The sequence below is a fragment of the Dendropsophus ebraccatus genome, chromosome 1 (assembly GCF_027789765.1).
Source record: "Dendropsophus ebraccatus isolate aDenEbr1 chromosome 1, aDenEbr1.pat, whole genome shotgun sequence".
Lineage (NCBI taxonomy): Eukaryota > Metazoa > Chordata > Amphibia > Anura > Hylidae > Dendropsophus > Dendropsophus ebraccatus.
Genome location: NC_091454.1, coordinates 18,538,787 through 18,552,693, shown reverse-complemented (window position 1 = coordinate 18,552,693; position 13,907 = coordinate 18,538,787). Strand labels below are relative to the sequence as shown.

Sequence of the window (13,907 nt, the reverse complement as noted above, 5' to 3'; positions counted from 1 at the left end):
AGGCAACACGACTCTTGTCTCCAGTTCAGGTGCGGTTTGCAATTAAGCTCCATTCACTTCAATGGGACTGAGCAGCAAAACCCCGCCCGAGCTGGAGACAAGAGTGGGGCTGTCTCTGGAAGAAAGTAGCCATGTTTTTGTAGCGCTGGATAACCCCTTTAAAAAGGCTTCTTACCTATCTCAGAGGTCAGACGCTCATCAATCCCAAGAATGGGGGTCCCGTATGGAATGAAGCAATGGTTGAGTGTGCACACTGTTACTCTATTTGAAGTCTATGGAGTACCTCATGACAACTGGTGATAAGTTTTAATCTTGGTAGGACCCGTTTAAGGGTAAATTCACAGGGGCGGATCCGCCGGGAGTCTCACGCACGAAATCCGCAGCTAATCCGCAATACACGCATTAGTAATAATAAGAATAATACGTGTATTGCGGATTAGCTGTGGATTAGGTACGGATTTCGTGCATGAGACTCCCAGCGGATCCGCCCGTGTGAATGTACCCTAAAGCGCATTTTTTTTTCTTTCAAATCAACTAGTGTCTTAAAGTTATATAGATTTCTAATGCTGCGTTTACACGGAACGATTATCGTGCGAATTTGCACGATAACGGTCGAATTCGAACGATAATCGTACGTGTAAACGCTGCGAACGATTGATCTTTCAGCAGGTTCTCAAATCGTCGTTGATCGTTCGCAAAAAATTTGCAGATCGTTCCACGTGAACAGTCATTCGCCGATTTAACCAATGTGTGAGATAGGCTTTAAGCGGTCACAAAACGATCGCAAAACGAATTTCCGTACGATATATTGTACCGTCTAAACGCTGATCGTTATGAAAATAAAAACTTTACTCCGACATCGTTAATTGTACGTTCGGGCCAATTATCGTTCCGTGTAAACATAGCATAATTTGATTTTATTATTTAGAAAGTCTTCCGGTACTTATTAGCTGCTGTATGTCCTGCAGGAAGTGGTGTATTCTTTCCAGTCTGACACAGTGCTCTCTGCTGCCACGTCTGTCCATGTCCATAGCAAATCCCCATAGAAAACCTCTTCTGCTCTGGACAGTTCCTGACACAAACAGAGGTGGCAGCAGAGAGCACTGTGTCAGACTGGAAAGAATACACCACTTCCTGCAGGACATACAGCTGCTGATAAGTACTGAAATACTTGAGATTTTTAAATCAAAGTAAATTACAAATCTATATAACTTACTGAAACCAGTTGATTTGAAAGAAAAAAAATCTCTGACGTACCACTTTAAAGGGGCCGCATGCAGTACCAGACATGTCCATAGACAAGTGTGGCACCATTTCTCAAATAAAGCAGCCATTTTTCTAATCCTGATATAACCCTTACTTCTAAAACAAATGTTTTCCAACTATACAAAATTCGAGCAAGTTAAGTGTCCGCCACAGTAAATCTCTGAGACGCTGGAATATTTCACAGTATATAAGTCTTCTCTTTTCATCCTGTCTTGTTTTCTCCACTTTCAGCAAATCTACATTTTTGAAACCCAGCAGAAAAGTTGCGACTGATAATATCAGTGAAATGAATAGATTATTCTCAGCAGATGTCTCTCGTCCTCACAAACGGTGCTGTGGAACTAGAGATTATCCATAAAAGTCAAATAAAACCAAATGTAGGCAGATAGAGAAGTGCCGGAGAAGATAAAACCTACAGAGAAATACAACTTCCCTCTTAATCTCAGAAAAAGACAATCCTCCGCAGCTGCTAAACACAGTAATATGAGGTTTTTTTGTTTTTTTTTTAGCTCTGTACCCACAATCCTAAAAAACAACTTTTAAAGCGTAACTGTCATTTCAGGGACATTTTTCTGAAAACATTAAATATCAACAGATCAAGCGATTTTAAGAAACTCTGTAATAGGTTTTATGTACTAAAAAAGCAATCTCCCAGCCTCCCCCCTCACATCAGATGAAGCAGGATTTCTGTGTCCATTATGTGGCTATGGAGAGGGGAGGGGCTGTTAGGAGTGACTGAGCACGGAGCAGTCCTGCAAAGCACAACACCCTGCAATCTTCTCTCAGTAAGTTCATAGATAAGCACTGACCTTTCTGACACCTGAATTTAGCGTTTTAGGTGCCCAGAGAGTTTACAAACAGCTGACCTTCATGTCACCTCTTCCTGCTCCCTCATCTCCCTCAGCCCCTCCCCCCTTCATAAGGATAGAATGGAGAGAGCAGAGCCCGTCTTCACTGGCTTCTCTGTAATGAAGACGTGTTTGCCTGATAATGCACAGATAAGAAGTCAGGGGGGGAGGCTGGGAGATTGCTTCTTGAGTACAGAAAGAGGCTTTTTTGGCGGATAAAACCTATTACAGAGTTTCTTAAAATCGCTTATACTACTGATTTCTGCAATAAAAAAAATATGACAGTTACGCTTTAAACTTGCAGCCTTGTGTCAAATTGGCGTGGCCTAGAGCGTCTGTGCACTAGGGCTGCACCGCCTCTCCGTCCCTCCTTCCCGCCCTCTGCAAGATTTCTCCTATTCATCACTTGTCTGAACACTGCACATGTGCTGGATCATTAAGGCACATGTGCAATGTTCAGACAAGTGATGATCAGGAGAAATCCTGCCTGGGGCATTCCTAATGGTGAAAAGGGCAGGGAGGAGGGACGGAGAGGCGGTGCAAGGCTTTGGCACAGACACTCTAGGCCACGCCAATGTGACACAGGGCTGCAAGTTTAAAAGTTGTTTTTAGGACAATAACTGCATCCCCTGCCGAACGGACCCCAGGACAGATCTTGGATTAAAAGCAGCTATCCGAAGGTACAAGTGGTTTGGGGGGGGTCAGATTGTGGGTACAGAGTTGCTTTAAAGGGGTTTTCAGCCTTTTTATCCTTTTAACCCTTAGCAGCCACTCATTTATGTTTTTATCTTAGCTGAGTGGGAACTTCATATACAGTTTAACCCCCTAGAACAGTGATGGCAAACCTTGGCCCTCCAGCTGTTGCAAAACTACAATTCCCATCATGCCTGGACAGCCAATAATATGGCTTTGGCTGCTCAGGTATGATGGGAATTGTAGTTTTGCTGGAGGGCCAAGGTTTGCCATCCCTGCCCGAAAACAATATCGATCATGGCATGTACAGAGGTCTCATCTGTCCTCCTGTGAGCAATTATGGGGTGCTGATTGGGTATCATGATAGATGGAGGTCTTCTTATACGGGTACTCCTGAGAACTCTATTTTTTATCTTTTCAATCAACTGATGTCAGAAAGTCATATGGATTTGTAATTTACTTCTATTCAAAAATCAGCTGCTGTATGTCCTGCAGGAAGTGGTGTATCTTTCCAGTCTGACACAGTGCTCTCTGCTGCCACCTCTGTCCACGTCAGGAACTGTCCAGAGCAGGAGGAGATCCCCATAGAAAACCTTTCCTGCTCTGGACAGTTCCTGACATGGACAGAGGGGGCAGCAGAGAGCACTGTGTCAGACTGGAAAGAAAACACTACTTCCTGCAGGACATACAGCAGCTGAGATTTTTAAATAGAAGTTAATTACAAATCTATATAACTTTCCGAAACCAGTTGATTTGAAAGAGAACATTTTTCGCTGGAGTACCCCTTTAAGATAATTACAAACCAATACTACGGAAGGTGCGGTGCCAACTTTTTGCCTGCGTTTTACATCCATTCCCAGTGCTTTGTCCTTTATTATAAGAGTAATTGCAATTTCTCACAACATTTCCTTAGAGGATTGGCCTTTCAAAGCAAATTGATTTTTCCATATAAAATAAAGACTTAATAAAATGGTTTTTAGGCAAATTCCGAGAAAAAAAAAAAAAAAAAAAAGAGCAAAAAGATTGAAATACAACAGATCTAATGATAAAAATGTTCCATAGAAGTGAAGCATTGCCGCAGAGAGCGATGAATAATACGTCCCTGACGTTGTTGGCATAAATAACCAGACAGACATTATCTATATTGGTCTGGCTCACGTCGCTGCGTTGGCGCATACGGCTCCTTTTCATTGAGATGCTTTATCGCTTTAATTGAAGGAATACATTACAAGGGGCACGGCCAAGATACTTACTCACTTCTGTTTTGCTGTATTAATCTACATAGAGTAGACGGCTTTTTTGATGGGAATCTCTGCATAGAAGGATCAGAGTAAATCTCCAGCACTGCAGTTGTAGCTATGTCACCTGGGGTAAATATTCAGTGCTGCAATACCAGACATGGACAGGTGTGGCGCTGTTGTGGAAGAAATCAGCCACGTTTTTCTAATTCTGGACAACCCTTAAAGGGGTTATCCACCTAAAAGCAAAAATATAAGATCCTATCTGATCTTACTCACCAAGTCCCCCTGAGTATTTTGAGCCGTCTTCTGTCTTTCTAGCGGAGTTACAAGTTTTTCTAAAAGACAATCTATAACCAAGATAGGAAACTACATTTCCCATCATGCATTTCCCTGATTGGTCCATTTGCGTACACGCCCCCTTAGCTTTCTTTCCTGTCCACTGCCATCATTACTATTGCACAGAAAACACAGGACTGTTGATCACATGACCCCAATATGTATTCTATATTAGCTGATGATGTAGTAGAGCAGACGCGCACATGGTGTAGCAGAGCAGAGGCGCACATGGTGTAGCAGAGCTGACGCGTGCATGGTGTAGCTATGTGCTGCATAACGGGCATCTGTTTACCGGGGTGGGGGTGTAGTGTAAGTTTAGATTTCTGCTTGCTGACTGTGAATTAAAACATTCTAGTTCCATCCAGACTCTAAGAACATCTATAACATTTACAATATACAGAGCTGTGACACAAAGACAGGTACATATGCCTGCATTCACTGACTTCAAGCAGAGATAGAACTATAACTTTTCATATTACAGAAACCTAGGCTCAGGGACACATGTAAGTCTATGGAAGCAGCACAGGTGCATGGAGATGATGCAGATAATGTCTCCTGGGGGTCGGGTTACCAGCTAATTCGGAACCCAGAGAGGAGATTACATGTCTTGTGACTACAAAGGGAGAGAGGAAGAGGGAGCTGAGCGTGGTCAGAGTGGACCCAGAGTAGAGGATTTTACATGTTTAAATAGAAAAAAACCCGGAACAAATCCGTTTTATTTACGTACACAAAAACATGGTCGACTACATTTTTGTGTTTGTTAAAAAAAGGAATGGGACAAGAAAAAAACGTAATTAAAACGGTTGCACACAAATGCATCTATTTTTCATACTTTTTTGTAAAAATAGATGAAAAACATGCAGTGTGAACCCAGCCAACGCTGTAAAGAAACACCAAATTAATATAGTCATTACTAGTGATATTGAACCCAGCTTAAAGGGGTACTCTGGGCCTGAGCCTTTTTTTAATATATGCCCACGGATAAGTCAGTTGAAATGAATAACATACACTTACCTCCCTGGCTTCCGCAGAATTGACTGTGTTTTACCGTTTCACTTACTGTTCATCAACTTCCTGGACCTGGTGTTGGGGCTTCCAGGCCAATCAATGACTGCAGTAGTAGTAGTAGCTGATTGGCTGAGCAGGCCTGCAACGTCACAGCCCCAGGCGCCGGGAGCAGCCTAATAGCGGAAACAATCAGTAAAATACTGGCGGCGCTGTGGGAGCCAGGGAGGTAAGTGCACTTTATTATTTTAAACCTATCCCTGAGCATATATTAAAAAAAAAAAAAACTTCAGTCCTGAGTACCCCTTTAAGTTCCCATATTACAAAGAAAATGGATACGAACAAAATTATACTCAGGCTATTTAACTAAGTCAAACCTGAAAGAATTTCATGATATTTGCTTGTCTCTATTAACCCATTTATTACGGTGTACCGACTTTGTTCTAGATAAAGTAGTACCCCATTTGTAGCCTTAGGATATAACTAACTTAGAGACTGATCCTATATATATATATATATATATAAGCACTCCCGCAGTCCCCCCCCCCCATATAAAGCGACACCCACCAGCTCTATTGTTGCAGTGTCATCTGTTTCATCCCAGCTCTGCTGCTTCCATATGTTTCATTGCTGTATCTGGGTCATGTGACCTCTGATCAGCCACAATCTTGACTTTCAGACTGCAAATTGCATCCTCCCTGGCTCTCAATCCCAAGATGCATCAGCACACCACCGCATGGGCAGCCAGAGCCGGTAACATCGCTGCCTGCTGGGAGAATATTGTAATAATCCTCATCTCCCTATATATCTAAATAGCTAAGAGACTGTAAGTATAGAGTGAGGGAGGCCGATCTGTCAACCAATCCATTATAACCATCATCAGTTACTGTGATGGGAGTTTCTGTCTCCCCCCCCCTATTAAGAGCTTGTGTGGAAAAGTCCATACAGAAGGTTCTGCTGGCTGAGATGGAGAGCACAGAAACACATGTATTTTCCAATGGGTCACCATGAGATCACATGACCTAACTAAAGGCTCGGCTTGACTAATGTTGTCCGTGTTCAGCCAGATCCTAGTGGGTTTGCCTGGTTCTGATGCCGACCCTGACTATTTCCATAATAGCTCTCTATTAAAGAGTTGGGAGTAATCATCTAGCACTAGGACCATGGGAATTCCTTTGAAGAAGCAGAATTAATATAAGTTAAAGTAATAAGATTTATCTGAGTATTATAATATATTCCATTTAATAGTTCATTCAGAATTCCGGCGATATTGATTAAGAAGTTGTTCTCGTGTAGCACCATGCGGCCATTTGCATATAATAGGCGAATCCTTGATATTAAATTCACTTTAAGTAGAGTTTAATTCAGCTATTATATGAAATAATTTCTGAGATACGAGGGATGTCATGTACTCCGCTGGCAGTTTCCAGTTATTATGGGACTTTTACATATTGGGGGATTTTAATTATAGACAGAGATGGTGCGATCCGGTCTTTACCATTGATCACTTAAAGGGGTTGTTCTCTATGTGAAGGGCTGTCAGGTAGGTCTCAAGCAGTAGCTTTCTCTGCCTCTTCCTATTCACCCATGTTCTAAGGCTCATGAATGACCTGAAGGGATGCTACAGCCAATAGGTGGCACAAGAGAGCAAGCTAAGATGGCTAATTTGCATATATTTCTTCCCAAAATCCCTTGCTCCTGAGTGTTCACAAGCCTTTTTGTTCTCTCCACAAGAAGAAACTTTGCCCCTTGGTCCTATCCAGACTACATACATGCTCGGATAAGTGTATATCTATGTTTTCAGTCCACCTAGGCTGAGCTTATACTCATCAATATAATATATATGTATTGCCTTGATCTGTGAGATTGCTGCTCTACTAGTATTATCTGCCTGAGGCATTCCATAGTAGCAGATCTCAACATGGCAGACACAGAGGCTTTAAAGGGGTACTCTGCAGAAAGATTATTTTTGTTTTAATTCAGCTGGTGTCAGAGCTTATCAGTTGTACTTATCAGCTGTTGTATGTCCTGCAGGAAGCAATGTATTATTTCCAGTCTGACATAGTGCTCTCTGCTGCCACCTCTGTCCATGTCAGGAACTGTCCAGAACAATAGCAAATCCCCATAGAAAACCTCTCCTGCTCTGGACACTTCCTGACATGGACAGAGGTGGCAGCAGAGAGCACTGTGTCAGACTGGAGAGAATACACCACTTCTATTGCTGCATACCTTGTTCCAATGGTGCCGAAATGTGCAATTTCCAATGGCTCATGTTAAACCAGTGCACTGTGAGAAGGACAGATAAGAGAATAAGTTAGCTTTACTTCATTCAGCAACAGATCATCCATAGATCTCTTACCAAGGTGCAGTTCGAGGATGAACAAGAGATGGTAATAGTTAAAGGGAACCTGTCACCAAGACGATGCTATCTAATCTATCACCATCATGTTATAGAGCAGAAGGAGCTGAGCAGATTGATATATATCTTTGTGGTAAAAGATTCTGTATAACTTGTATTCTGATCATTCTGTGTTAAGGAGTCCAGTGGGCGGTGTCACTTAAAGGACTGGACTCTTTAGCATGGAAACATCAGAGATTTCAATCAATAATTTAAAAGTAATACTGAATCTTTTCCCATAAAGTTATATATCAATCCGCTCAGCTCCTTCTGCTCTATATTATGATGCCGATAGTTTAGGTGGCATTTTCATGGTGACGGGATCCCCTTTAATAGTAATAGTCCCTGAGATGACAGAAAGAAACCAGTGGTCTAAATCTGATTGAAGGTGAAATACACACACAGACTGATAAGAGCTCCTTGAAAACCATTACCCTCTATGACTGGGAAAGAGAAGTGATGATGGTCACAGAAAAGAGGTCCCATAGGCCACGGCAAGGTGACTACGCAGGTTAATCATAGAGCCCCATGGAAACTGGCTTGGTCCCATGCTAACCGGGATAAGCCTGTCTACTTACTAAGGGGGCATTCACACCTTCCTGGCATCTCCATTCATGGGAGTTTCGAAACTGTTTAAATCTTCATGCTACTGTACTGACACACAGAGTGTCAGTACGGTAGCGCAAAGATTTAACCAGTTTAAAGCTTCCAACATCATTATGATGCCGGGAGTTCCGTATTCTACCCTGTAGAAAACCATCCATTTATGGACCGTGCACGGAACGTGTAAACGCTCCCTTATTCCTCGTGCTCAGCTCTGTCTCTCTGTTTTCGCACTGTAACCATGTTCATATTTTTATGAGTTTTTTCTTGTTTTTATAGGAAATGCTGAAAGATGAAGTCCGCACGTTGACTTATAGAAACGCCATGTATCACAATAAACACGTCTTTAAGGATAAAATTGTACTGGATGTAGGAAGTGGGACTGGAATTCTCTCCATGTTCGCAGCAAAGGCCGGAGCAAAGAAAGTGTACGGGGTGAGTAGGTCCTATCATGTTCTATGGCATGGCTGCCGTCCTTGCCTACTGTGTAAATAACATTTTAGTTTGTAAAAATCCTATTGACATTAAGCTGGAAATAGCACCAAACATGTCAGGGTCAATGATCTAGTTACTAGCCTGGAGAACTGCCAGATATATGGTATACATCCGAGTGATGTCTCAGTACAGCTCCATCTACTGACCACTCTTGTTCATGGGTTGTAGATAGACCCCTGTCATTGTACTCCTGTCATTGTCATCTATATACTGGTGTCATTGTACTTCTGTCTGTGTTATCTATATACTGGTGTCATTGTACTCCTGTCTGTGTTATCTATATACTGCTGTTATTGTACTCCTGTGTGTTATCTATATACTGGTGTCACCTGTCACTTTACTCCTGTCTATGTTATATATATAATGGCATCACCTGTCACACCAGTATATAGAAAACACAGACAGGCGTTCAGTGACAGGTGACACCAGTATATTGATAACACACAAGTATAGTGACAGATGACAGCAGTATATAGATAACACAGACAGGAGTACAATGACAGCAGTATATAGATAATACAGACAGGACTACAATGACAGGTGACACACATATATCACACAAGTATAGTGACAGAGTTGACACCAGTATATAGATGACACTGACAGAAGTACAGTGACAGGTGACACAATTATATAGACAACAGAGACAGGAGTACAATGACACCAGTATATAGATAACACAGACAGGAGTACAATGACACCAGTATATAGATAACACAGACAGGAGTACAGTGACAGATGACAGCAGTATATAGATAGTACAGACGGGAGTACAGTGACAGCAGTATATAGATAATACAGACAGAAGTACAATGACAGCAGTATATAGATAACACAGACGGGAGTACAGTGACAGGTGACACCAGTATATAGATAACACAGACAGGAGTACAGTGACAGGTGACACCAGTATATAGATAACAGACAGGAGGACAGTGACAGGTGACACCAGTATATAGATAACACAGACAGGAGTACAGTGACGGGTTACACCAGTATATAGATAACACAGACAGGCGTACAGTGACAGGTGACACCAGTATATAGATAACACAGACAGGCGTACAGTGACAGGTGACACCAGTATATAGATAACACAGACAGGAGTAGAGGAATAATAGTAGAGGAATAATATTGAGGGCTCTTTAAGAAACTTGTCCCTAAGTTTCCTCCCTCCGCCATACACAGCAATGCCTGAGGTGCAATCTCCTCGCTCTTCACGTTAAAACAATTGTTATTCCAGCATTTACAATATCAGGGCAGAAATAAAAGCTGCAGATACATGGCTGCAATTAGCTGCGGAGTTACTGCACCCCTGGGACTCTCAGTCCATTCCAGCATTGAGTTTCCCCGGTGTTCTCACTATTTCCTCCCTTATTATGGGGAAGGTGTCGCTGATTGCCTGTTACACTGTAAAACACAGGCTGTTCCCTACCACGCTGACAGCACAGGAACTAATGGGCGGAGGACTGCCATACAATTGCTAATATTATTCTCCCTGGTGTTAGGAGAATTGCAGGTCCCACTGCAGGTGCTGTCGCCTTCCACTCACTACAGCCTCCGGATTTACTGCCTTATAAGATTTTTTTTTAATATAGAGAACTAATATAAGAAGAAGGAACAGCTGGTCAATGCTAAACCACTTATAAACCAACATGGTTAAAGGGGTATTTAGGTAAATATATATATATATATATATATATATATATATATATATATATATATATATATATAATTGTTGTTGTTATATTTGTTATTTAGATTTATTATTATGTTACATTATTAGATTTATTTATTAATATTTTTACATTGAGCAGCAGAGGTCAGACATGATACTACCCCTTTGCTGCCACCTATGGCTGTATCAGGAACTGCAGGGCTGTTCAAGCCCTGATGACAGCACTGCTTCATTACACTTAGGGAAGCTGTCTGTGTCAGTATCAATGCAGTGTATGTGGTTAAAGGGGTATTTGGGCGAAAATACAGTGTGTGTATATATATATATATATATATATATATATATATATATATAAGTTATAAGTTCCACATTCGACATTACACATCACCATCATCATCGTCGTCATTCGTGTAAGTTTCTTTGTTCTCATTCACACAGTAGCCCTGACCTACCTATTGTGCCTTCTCTCTTTTCCCTCAGATCGAATGTTCCAGCGTTTCTGACTATTCAGAAAAAATCATCAAGGCCAACCACCTGGACAACAGTAAGGCACCTGGGGATGTATCACGTTCCCACATATAAAACTATTTTCTTTATGTGCGTTCTCTAGAACAACCTTGAATACTATTATGGTTTACACTTAGGCTTTTATATATGTGGAGGCTGGAATTTTATGTTTGTGTCTGTAGCAGAATAGGTGTGATAGGGCCTGGGCCAAGGGATTGGACTGATGACGTCAGTGATGACTGACAGCTATCTCTCCCCATGCACAGAAACCTTCAGCATGACCGAATATTCTTTTGTTTGTTGTCTTCTATTACACGAGACGATTATCAGCCGCAACTGCTGAATACGGCCAATAATCGTATTGTGTAATAGGGCCTTTAGACCGTTCTGGCTGTGGCTTATCTCTTCAAGAACAAAGGGGTCAGGCACAGGCAGTGATCATTTCTGACCCCAACATCATCTGTTGTGGAGTCAGGAGCAGCCCATACATTTTATACTGATGACGTATATTTAAGACTGATGATGTATAAGGTATATGGGGACCTCTATACAAGTTGAAGCTACTATTTCTGATTCTGATACCTAGTTGAAAGAGGACACCTTCTCTTTTTAGGTTTCTTAAAGGGGTACTCCAGCGGAAAGCTTTTTCTCAGTAATTGAAACACATTACAAAGTTATATAACTTTGTAATATGCTTCAATCACCTATCTGCCCCCCTTCCCTGTCTTTTCCCTCCTCAACCCCCCACCAGGAAGTGAAATAAACTTATTCTTACCTAATGACTGTTGACCCCAGGCTGCTCTGTGGCAGCCATTTTGTGACAATGACATCATCAAGAGGGAGGCGGGTCTAAGCCCTGTTAAGCCACCCTCCCTTTGTCAGATGACTCAGGTTGCTCAGCTCTGATTGGCTGAACAAGATGTAAGCCATCTAACAGTTTTACAGAGTCAGTTAGACATCACAAGAGACAAAGTGCATCATGGGATAGACCAAACCAGGAAGTAAAGAAAAAAAGAAGCCACCAACTGGAGCTTCAGGGACCTGCAAACAGTGGGAAATAGAGATGGTCCAAACCGAGTTCGGTTCGGGTTCGTACGAACCCGAACTCTTGGAAATGATTCCCGCTGTCTGCCCGCTCCGTGGATACGAACCCGAACCTCGGCAGTTTCGGACCATCCCTAGTGGGAAATTCAAACGGAGACAGACTCCAGAGGGGTGGTAAATGTAAAAACTATGTTTATGATTGATTGATTGATTTTTTTTTTATCAGCGCCGGAGTACCCCTTTAATCTACTTTAGCTTGGTTACAAAATCACCCCGAGCTTTGGAGGACACACTGACTGTAATACCTCATTTCACCTGTGGAAGTGCTCCAGGGCAGTCAAATGAGTATTCCTATCTAGACACAGTATGCCCTATTCATGGTATCTTATGGTTGTGAGGGAACACAGTAGTCAGGACCCCCACCATCTCAAGAATGGGGAACTTGAAGTCACATGTGTGCACTGCAGCTCTATTTATTCTCTATGGAGCCACTGGAGATAGACGAATGTGTTCGTTGGCAGCTCCATGGAGAAGGATAAGAGCGGTACTGTGAATGTGCACCCCTTCACTCTAGTTGGGATTTCCACCATTTCATACACAATGGAGGGTACTACCATATCATACATAATGGAGGCTACTACCATGTCATACACAATAGAGGGTACTACCATGTCATACACAATGGAGGGTACTACCATGTCATACACAATGGAGGGTACTCCCATGTCATACACAATGGAGGCTACTACCATGTCATACACAATGGAGGATTATACCATGTCATACACAATGGAGGGTACTACCATGTCATACACAATGGAGGGTACTCCCATGTCATACACAATGGAGGCTACTACCATGTCATACACAATAGAGGGTACTACCATGTCATACACAATGGAGGGTACTCCCATGTCATACACAATGGAGGCTACTACCATGTCATACACAATGGAGGATTATACCATGTCATACACAATGGAGGGTACTACCGTGTCATACACAATGGAGGGTACTACCATGTCACACACAATGGAGGCTACTACCATGTCATACACAATGGAGGGTACTACCATGTCATACACAATGGAGGGTACTCCCATGTCATACACAATGGAGGGTACTACCATGTCATACACAATGGAGGGTACTACCATGTCATACACAATGGAGGGTACTACCATGTCATACATAATGGAGGGTACTACCATGTCATACACAATGGAGGGTACTACCATGTCATACACAATGGAGGGTACTACCATGTCATACATAATGGAGGGTACTACCATGTCATACACAATGGAGGGTACTACCATGTCATACATAATGGAGGGTACTACCATATCATACATAATGGAGGGTACTACCATGTCATACACAATGGAGGGTACTACCATGTCATACACAATGGAGGGTACTACCATGTCATACATAATGGAGGGTACTACCATGTCATACACAATGGAGGGTACTACCATGTCATACACAATGGAGGGTACTACCATGTCATACACAATGGAGGGTACTACCATGTCATACATAATGGAGGGTACTACCATGTCATACACAATGGAGGGTACTACCATGTCATACATAATGGAGGGTACTACCATGTCATACATAATGGAGGGTACTCCCATGTCATACACAATGGAGGGTACTCCCATGTCATACACAATGGAGGGTACTACCATGTCATACATAATGGAGGGTACTCCCATGTCATACACAATGGAGGCTACTACCATGTCATACACAATGGAGGATTATACCATGTCATACACAATGGA

General features: G+C 42.2%; 1 protein-coding gene across 2 annotated transcripts in view; it reads left to right on the top strand.

The window, feature by feature from the left end:
- The window catches only part of PRMT8 (protein arginine methyltransferase 8), a 165,095-nt gene that overhangs the window by 98,561 nt on the left and 52,627 nt on the right, over positions 1–13,907 (top strand). For both annotated transcript variants that reach the window (XM_069952906.1, XM_069952914.1), the window contains exons 3-4: positions 8,670–8,825; positions 11,044–11,107. In XM_069952906.1, coding sequence (XP_069809007.1) covers positions 8,670–8,825; positions 11,044–11,107 — 220 coding nt within the window. The remainder of the gene's footprint in view (positions 1–8,669; positions 8,826–11,043; positions 11,108–13,907) is intronic.